At 37.1% G+C, this 9,752-nt stretch overlaps 1 protein-coding gene across 1 annotated transcript; it reads left to right on the forward strand.

Moving 5' to 3' along the window:
• The first annotated feature begins 280 nt into the window (after positions 1 to 280).
• LOC107573828 (arginine--tRNA ligase, cytoplasmic-like) lies at positions 281 to 4,188 on the forward strand. Its single transcript, XM_016260279.1, has 3 exons — positions 281 to 412; positions 1,346 to 1,483; positions 3,905 to 4,188. Exons 1-3 carry the CDS (start codon positions 368 to 370, stop codon positions 4,028 to 4,030), a joined length of 309 nt encoding a protein of 102 aa, XP_016115765.1. The 5' UTR covers positions 281 to 367; the 3' UTR covers positions 4,031 to 4,188.
• The last annotated feature ends 5,564 nt before the right edge of the window (positions 4,189 to 9,752 follow it).

Genomic DNA, 9,752 nt, shown 5'->3' on the forward strand with positions numbered 1-9,752 from the left:
GTTTCCTTTCTCATCAGGAGTCCTGCTGTTAACTCCGATTAAAAAGGTATAAACAATACTTCAACAGAAAGATAAACCATAGATTAACAACCTTGTAGCTCACAATAGGTCTGTCTTTAAACGTTTGTAAATTATCGTTCAAAATCCGGAACCTGACTGTTGCACTACGAATCGTTCAGAACAGTTTTATGAACCTGTTCAACTGATTCTTTTAAAAGATTCAACTCACAAGAAAGATTTGTTCACCGTTCGGACGTCGCTGGAAAGCGGAAGTGACGTGTCAAATCCGGTTAAAGCAGTTCTTCACGTTGGGGAAGTGTACGGTTTTAGAATTTGAGGCTGTTTGTACCTCACTTTTTCAGCAAAAATGGGTGACTCCGTTGCCAACTATACTTCACGACTTCAGCAACAGGTCAGCTCTGCATTGAAACGTTAAAAAGTTTAGAAGTTGTGTTCATATATGCATGTGTTTTTCGACGTAGGAGACTGAAGCACGCATGCAGGTCTTAGTCACAAATAACTAACGTTATTCTGTTTAATTCGCCTCAAAACTACAACGTGTGTAGGCTGTAGGTGTTTTTGTAAATATAAAAATAATAAATCATGGCATACTGTGCTGAGGCTGTTGTAATGTCTTCTGAACTGACTGTTGTACATGCAGCTTTTTAGAGATCTGGTTTTATGAACAATATGTTTATATTGGCATCATGAAAGTTATGTTCACATCTTTTTTGACGTGGGCGAATTCGTTGAACCTTTAGACAAAATATGAAAGAAAACAAACAAAAAAATAAAAACACATTTTGCTCATATGTCAAATGTTTTGTATCAGATACTGCAGGCTTTTATGGTTAATTTTTTATGTTATAGTGATAACATGGAGTTCACACTTTCCTCAAGTCTGTATTTGAGGACATATTTGACTTTTACTTGCTAAATAGGTATGAACGGTCAACCAGAGGGCAGAAGGCATGTAAACAACAGGTTTTTCAACAAAGTTTTGAGCATGTTGGTAATTTAGAGGCCTTAGAAATTCTTTCATCAAATATGATACAGAACTCTTTAAATGGAAGAACCCAACGTATGCTATCTCTGAGCAATAAGCCTATGGATAGTGTATGGACTGGTAATCACCAGTCAAAGTGAAACAAATATAATAATATATGTATAATAAAGATAAAGTGTATAATAATAAGTCAAAGTGAAATTTAATTGACAACGTTCATGCCATTGTTAGTTTGAACTTTGAAGTACTTCCTTGTAACTAAGGTATGCAGTATCTGATGTTTAAGATATTTGTCCTTGGCCTACTTTAGATTTTCTGTGGTTTTAATTTGGCATACAGGAAAGAGAAATCAAGTTACTCCAAGATGAAATAGAGAGACTGAGAGATCCACAGGAGCTGAACTTCATGTCTTCACAGCTGGATGATTTGCAGGAGGAGAATTCCCGTCTGAAGTATCGCCTCAACATTCTGAAAAGAGTGAGTGTAATATGCTTTTTATTAATGAGATGATTGCAATCTTTGTAGTGTGGCAGAGTTTGACCTCTGCAAAGACAATCATATGTTCTTCTGTGTAATTAAAAGTCATATCATACATTTTACACATTAAACTACTGTCAGTATAGATTTCTAATGTGCTAATGTAAGAATAAAATCAAATAATTTGGGTATGTTATGAACATTTACTGAAAAAGTGCATTCCTATAGAATGTTCTGTAAACCTTATCTTTGCAAAGCTTTATTAATTTGTAACAGGATCACAAAATAATCTGCACTGAAATGATGCACGGTAGCATTAGTTATTGACCAATATTAGAGATTTTTCATTCATTAGTATCTGTCGATATTTAATTGTGTGTGCCGAGTTCCCTTTTTTCACATTTGTTACTTTTTGCAATCAACTAACTCTCACTTAATAATTTCAAAACACTGTAAAATGCCATCTTTATCAAATCTCAAGATGAATATCCATTTTTCGTACTGTACATTGCAATGCTGTGATGCCTAAATTCACTGTAACATTTAAAATTATAGATTTTATTAAATAAATCAGAATCAGAATGAGGTTTTTTTGAGTTTTTAAACTAATGTAAACTAAATAGTTAAAATCTGAATTTTTAATTATATACTATTACTATCCTTGACACTGCAAAAGTGTATGTGAAAATAAAGAGTGTGACAAAACAATAGGGGAGTGTCTCCACAAAATCTGTGTTAAAAGTTCACCTTTTTATAAAAAAAACAAGCTAGATTTCAGTATATTATCTTTTTGGACTAGAGGGGAAGTTTTGGATTGCGAGCACTACAACTTGACATTTACAAAAGGGGAATTAGTTTCCTAATGTCCTGACTATTACCGTATTGACCTGAATATAAGACGATGTTTTTTTTCTTGGAAATACATCTGAAAAAACGCGGTCGTCTTATATTCAGGGTCTAGACTTTGACATGTCACTCATGTTATAATCCGAATAAATCATAAACAGTTTTTCCCAAACGAGCGGTTCCTTATTTTTACCTACGTTGACATCATTGTTGGGAAAAAGTCCCGCCCATTTGTGATGCTCTCTGCCATATTAGCATAGACACCACCCTGAGTGAGAAGCAGAAAGTCCGCCATTACAGTTTTCTTGCTGTAGCTGCTGGAGAGATACAATGTCAGAGCCAAATAGGCATTACAAATGTTGTGTTTCAAGATGCACCAACAAACATAGGAGTCTCCATAGACTCCCTCCAACTGAGCCGCTGAGGACACAGTGATTACATTTAATTTTCGAATGAAACGTCCCAGAAAAAAAATGCTAAAGTCCTATATGTTTATGCCAATCCTTTTACGCCGGACTGCCTCACAAACGAGGGTCAGTTCAGTGCTGGAGTTGTGCAAAAGTTGCTTCTGAAAGAGAGATCATTTAGCTAAAGCTACCATTGTCTCTGCCTGTTTTCACTGATGCTGCCTTCACGTGCTACCAGAATAATCGTAAATAGGAATGTGGTAGTTAAAAATTGCATATGAAAGCAATGTGAAGTCGACAGCTTGAATTTGTCGAGCTCATAATCACAAGTGGGACTTATAAAGTTTGTGATAGCACGCGAAGGCACCATGAGACCAGTTACATCTTTATTTTTAGCGCGCCGTGCTTCCCGTCTGTGTAATTCATAAATGCGCATTTACTATGCACAGTACAATCAGATGACTGACTTTTAAACGGAGTACATTTTCTGTAAAGATAACAGGCTTGTACTTGTAGTGGACAGCACATTCCAATGACCAGTTTATGGCGGGCCCCTCTCTGACCACAATAGTGGACTAAGGTTTGGTACATTTTGATTGGATCTCGGTGGACTAACATAAGCAAACTGTCCAACATCATCAGATAAAGATGCTAGGACAACAGCCAGACACCTCTTAGAGGGCAAGAAGACCACTGGTACCAAGCCCAGGAAGGACAGGGCTTGTCATTGGTCAAAATGCAGTTTCTGCCCTTCACCCACCCAGAGACCTGTTCCTAAGGTTCTGGTCTGTGATCGCCATAAAAATTCCTTTGGACCTCCCGGTGCAACAGCACAGCAGTGGGTGAAACAAAGAGAGATCCATCCAAATCCATTCATAACTATGTTTTCAAACCTTAAACTGATGCAAACTATTAACACATTTTATACTTATTCAGAGAAATAAGTATTCTCAGTGACAGCTATGTGTAGTGCAACATCTTACACAAACTCAGCTGTTAATGGACAAATGAATGCATGCATGACAGTTCAATCTTTCCCATCATGTTTGGACTTAATGCGTTCGTAACATTGCCAAATGTATTCTGGTTGTGGTTTGGTAAGTGAATAATGCATTGGTAGAACTTTAGTGACACTTTTCTAAATGTGTGTTTGGACTATGCAAATAAGTTCCACAGGAGGAAAGAAGGATTGGCGTGGGCCACACCGTGTCCCCCCCTCCACTCTGATGGAAACAGCCAATCACAGCATGGAAACAGAGAAGCGCCAAATTGCAATCTCCTCCTCATCGGATAGAGATAAAGGAACCCTTCCAAAAGACACACCTCCGTCACGCAAGGGTGAGACAATAGCAGATCAACCTCTGTTCTGAGTCCCGCAAGGGTGAGACAATAGCAGATCAACCTCCGTTCTGAGTCCCGCAAGGGTGAGACAATAGCAGATCAACCTCCGTTCTGAGTCCTGCAAGAGTGAGACAATAGCAGATCAACCTCTGTTCTGAGTCTGAGTCCTGAAAGGGTGAGACACTAACAGATACAATCGTTCTGAGTCTCCGGCACGTCCAGTGAGACACTAGCAGATACACTCATTCGGAGTCTCGGTCCTGTAAGGAGAGAGACAGAAACATGTCACCAACATTCTGAGCCTCTAGCCTGTGAGGGAAAAGGCTTTCTGAAACGCGTCGATTTTTACAAAGCTCATCGGTCTGAAAAGCAAGGTGTGCTCTGATTGGCCAGCTATCCAGTGCGTTGTGATTGGCCGAATACCTCAAGCATGTGACGGAAATGTTATGCCCCTTACTATACTGTGATGCCCTGTCCGGCCGGAGCGATGAGACAAAAACAGTAAAACCCATTAGAAACGAGGCATTTGTTGCATCCAGTGGGGACATAATTACGGATTATAATGACTTATACTGTCTTTTTACGTGTTGCGTTGTATCGCACCGTGTAAACATAAAACCATGTCTGCATTTGTGATCGAAGAAATGACAAACAACAAGCGCTACTCTACACTGCTCAAAACTTGTTTGAATCATCAGTGGCAAATCCTTCAAATGAAAACGTACTTACAGTCTGTGAGTCAGAACAGCCGGCATTGTAGTCTACTCTACCAGGATCAGGAAACAGTCCTCCATAAAATGTGCTGGACACATCTGAATATTTGGGTTGAACTGTTCTGTAACGGTGTTGTAGATACAACTTAACCACTGATTTCTAGTCGTGTTCTCTTTTGGAAGACCAAACAAAGTAGTTTCGCTTTCACAACGAGAAACACAGCGTCACACACGGTGGGCTTGAGAACGGCGCGGCCGGCGAATTCGACAAAGGAGCGGCCGACGGGCTTGCAGCAACAACATGTGACGACCCCGGGCTGGACTCCGCTTCGTCCACGGTGGATTTTTAAAATCGCATCATATGACCCCTTTAAAATAAATTTTTCGTGTTATCCTAATTGACAATGGTAAAAGATTCCATGATTTCATTGCCCTAAATGTTACTGTACGTTTAAGAAAATTTGTTTTAGCATTAAGGAGTAGAAATCTACCCTCTGTTGCTCGTCTAGTAGCATATTCATGTGACTGAACATTAGATTGTAATTGATTATACTGATCCAATGGAGTTTTAAAATGTAAAACCTTCCATGTTGATAACAATATTGCAGCAATCATCCTATCCTCCACTCTTAGCCTTAGCTAAGCTTAGAGTATTTATTTCCACAGTTTATCATTGCTGTATTTTGACCTGGGGTCCGTTCTTCGTATGTGGATTGTTCAGTTATCTGGATTTTATTGTTGGCGATTTGACATGATCCAGGATTAAGTTCTTCAAAGCTCATCCTGGAGTTGCTGTCATTGCAGCAGGTCCATTAGCTCAAACCTGCATGGAAGCAGGCTTATTCCATGTAAACGGGATTAGATTGTATAATTTTAAGTGAAGGTGATACTGAAAGTCTGTCCCAGCCACTGCTATTTTCTTACAAGTGTAAGAAATAATTTTAAAAAATTTAATTTTAACATTATTTTGAAAATAATTAAAATGTTGTGTAATCTATAATAATAGACATGACCAGTTTTACTCATTGAGAGATTTATTCATGAAGGAATAATTATCTCATTTTATTGCAGTCATATTATGTACAGTTTGTCTGAGTCATGCATTAATTTCAACTGTTAGCTAAGCTTTTATGCGGGTGACTTTGATGCATCGCAGGAGATGCAGAGACTCACTTCTCAAATCTCAAAATGCTTTTATGATGCACAATTAATTTAAAGGCAGTCAGTTTTATCTTAAAATGGATCATATGGATTAAGAAACTTTAATGCTGTCACTTATAACAAATCCACTTCAAAATTAAATTAATTGCTAATTACAATACTCTTGACATCAAAAAATGCAAAACCGCTACAAATTCTAGAAATGGTGAAAAATTATTTGGAATTGCTTAAATGCATGGTTACACATTTTATGTATTAGAACTTTTGTCATTTTGTGCGCTAGGCTGTTTCCTTGATCTTAATTATATGATGTCATTACATTGCTGTCTCGCCTCCAGCCAATAGCTGCATTGCTGATCATGGTTTCGAGTATCGATCTGCCCTTCCCAATGAACATGTCAACACAGAGTAAATTCAGACAACTTAATCCAGATAGTTCAATCAAATACTTTTTTTTTGATTTGAAGAACAAATTTAGCCATCAGGTTATCAGGATTAAAAGATCTGGCATCTATCAAATGATCTTGGATATATTAAGTGATGTACGAAGAACGAACCCCTCAGTGTTGTTTTCTTGTTAGTGATGCAAAGTCCGATACATTTCGGCGAACTGGTTCTTTCGGACAGTTTGGTTCAATGAACCAGTTAAAAAAAAAACAATGAATCGGTTCCTTAAGTCATCATGCATTAATGTCACTATGCCTTTCTTTTCAAACAACTCAGTGTCATGTTATATCAAGAAACATTCAAGTAAAGTTATGTGTGTGAATGCATATTGTTGATTGTTGCCTTTCATTCAAGTTAATGATATCTGTGGTTTCATTCGCTGACCCTTGATGTTGGATACGACTGACCAATATTGAGTAGCTTGCATCCTGGAAAAGGTTCCCAAAAGTTTCTCACCTACAGGGCACATTACAGACATTGATGCACAATCACGGATATATTCGGCATGTCTTAAGTATATAGAAAGAATATACTAGTATTGTAAACTCATTGAATTGGCCTAATTTATAATATTATTAATAGTAAATGTTAATTGTAAATTTCAGATTTTTCCATGTTTTAATAAAAATGTAGTCCCATTTAATAAAACTAGTCATAAGCATATTTCCAGTATGTTTTTTTTTTTTTTTTTAATTAAAGAAACTAAATTTTGCGTCAGGCTCATTTAAGTCCCTGGGGATACACACATGCATAATGTCAGCAACTCACTCGTCAGAATCCTTGGTAATCCTCTGCAAACTTCGACAATTGGTTGAACTGGCTCTTTTTGAGTTTAACATGCTACTTTGGCTTTGTGTCTTGCGTCATCAACCTGGATTTTTTTTATTTTATCTGTTATTATAAATAAAAACAGATGCAAAAAAAAAAAACAAGCAAACAGTGGAACAAATATAAGAAAAAAACAGTGCATTACCTTTTTCATTTTACATCTAAACAAAAGCATTGAGGAAAAGCAAATAATCAAATGTAAAAATCCCTTTAGTGTGTTCATTACAAATAAATTGAATATTGGAACTACAAAAGTAGTTCAATCAAGAGCAGCGAGTGATTCCCTCTTTTCTTTTATTGTTAGATTAACATTAATGAGACAGATGGCCTATTAAGACCTACTGTAATGCACGGGTCTAATATAATGTTACACATCAGATGTTTTTCCCATGGACTTTTCCCCAACAGTTCCCCAAACGTTCACTTAATGCGGGTGCTTCGGATGACAGTCAGCACGAGAAATGAGTGTAGAAAAGGTACTCATCTCAGAAAACGTACAGATAAAGATAATTACTATTTGGAGCATTGGGATTGCTAGACAAGGGCTTAATGAATCCGTGTATCATTTGTTCATTCGTTTTTTGATTTAAAATTTAAAAAAAGTAGAATTTTAATTTAAACAATTTTTTTTCCAAAAAAACGAAAAACAAGAATTCTGCTTAATTTTTTGTTTTTCGTTCAGGGGTAGAAAAATGAATAAACATGAATATTCGATTTCTACACGTGGGTGGCAATGAAATGCCCCTTTCTGCTGATTGGTCAGCCGAAGATCTAATCGTGCCGCCATCAGTTTTTCTTCAGTTCCACGCAGCAGAATAAAAGTCCTATGTTGCTGCAGGTGTACGGATTCTTAACGCGTTTATTGCAACTACACAGGGCCGCTTGCCCAATGGGTGCCCCAAGCAGAAATGTATTGTTGTGCCCCTCCCCCAAATATTATGGCAGTAAAAAAACTAAAAACTGTAAGCAAAAGCCCAGATAGTAAGATCAGATTTCCAAATATACATATATTAAACTTGCCTGATCATTGATCTGGATTAAATCTTATTTAACACAGCCAAATTCAATTTGGTTTCATATACCAAAGGCTATATTTAAAAGAGTTGGTGGGTTAGAATTTTTGTTGAAATGCGATTTTGAGATTTCTAAATTGCCTGTTAAGCTTTCAAATTTCCACAAACAGATATTGCAATACTGGAAAATTATATTTACCCACAACTTTACACCACATGGAGCCACCTTGTGGAATAATATAATTATTACAATAAATAGGAAGATGTTATTTAAAAAAAATATATTGATGTTGTCGATTTGATCGATGAAGATGGTCAGTTAATTCAATATAATGCATTCATGGAGAAATTTGCGATAAAATGTTCCTTTAGAGAATATAATACTGTGTAGAGCCATCCCTCTTGCACTAAAACAATTAATACAAAATAATAGCATATTCTGATTTAAAAGGATAGTTCACCCAAAAATGAAAATTTAATGTTTATCTGCTTACCCCCAGGGCATCCAAGATGTAGGTGACTTTGTTTCTTCAGTAGAACACAAACGAAGATTTTTAACTCAAACCGTTGCAGTCTGTCAGTCATATAATGGCAGTAAATAGGCTCCACGGCTTTGAGAGTAAAACAAAACATACACAGACAAAACTAAATTAAACCCTGCGGCTCGTGACGATACATTGAGGTCTTAAGACACAAAACAATCTGTCTGTGCAAGAAACTGAACAGTATTTATCATATTTTTTTTTACCTCTGATCCACCGCTATGTCCAACTGTCCTGAGTGCATAGTAGACATGGAAATATATAAGTAGAAGCCTCATTAGTGACTGCTTCTATGGGCCGCGATACGTTCCAAAATGGCGAATGCGTCAACGTATCTGGAGCAGTCGAATAAGGCATCTATACATAGCTATGATAGTAGACGCATGTGCGGAAGCAATCTGTCACACGTATACGTCACTCATTATTTACACAGTGCATAGAGATTGCGGACGTGTTCACTGGCACTGCGATGTTCTAAAGATATTTAGAAGTACAGGCCATCACAATGGAAGACTATTTTGATATATCATCAGACAACGTGGAATTTTTTGCCAAACTGTATTTATTTGACGTCACGCACTGGATGTTGTGACCGTGCTCAGGACAGTTGGACATTGCGGTGGATCAGAGGTAAAAAATGATATAAATACTGTTCAGTTTCTTGCACAGGCCGATCGTTTCGTGTCTCAAGATCTCAATGTATCGTCACGAGCCGCAGGGTTTAATTTGGTTTTGTCGTTGTATGTTTTTTACATTTTTTTTTTTTACTCTCAAAGCCGTGGAGCCTATTAACTGCCATTATATAACTGACAGCCTGCAACGGTTTGAGTTAAAAATCTTTGTTTGTGTTCTATTGAAGAAACAAATTCACCTACATCTTGGATGGCCTGGGGGTAAGCAGATAAACATCACATTTTCATTTTTGGGTGAACTATCCCTTTAAGACATAACCGTTTAGATCACGGTCAGAT

This window comes from Sinocyclocheilus grahami, unplaced genomic scaffold (genome assembly GCF_001515645.1).
Source record: "Sinocyclocheilus grahami isolate Dianchi unplaced genomic scaffold, SAMN03320097.WGS_v1.1 scaffold2045.1, whole genome shotgun sequence".
NCBI lineage: Eukaryota > Metazoa > Chordata > Actinopteri > Cypriniformes > Cyprinidae > Sinocyclocheilus > Sinocyclocheilus grahami.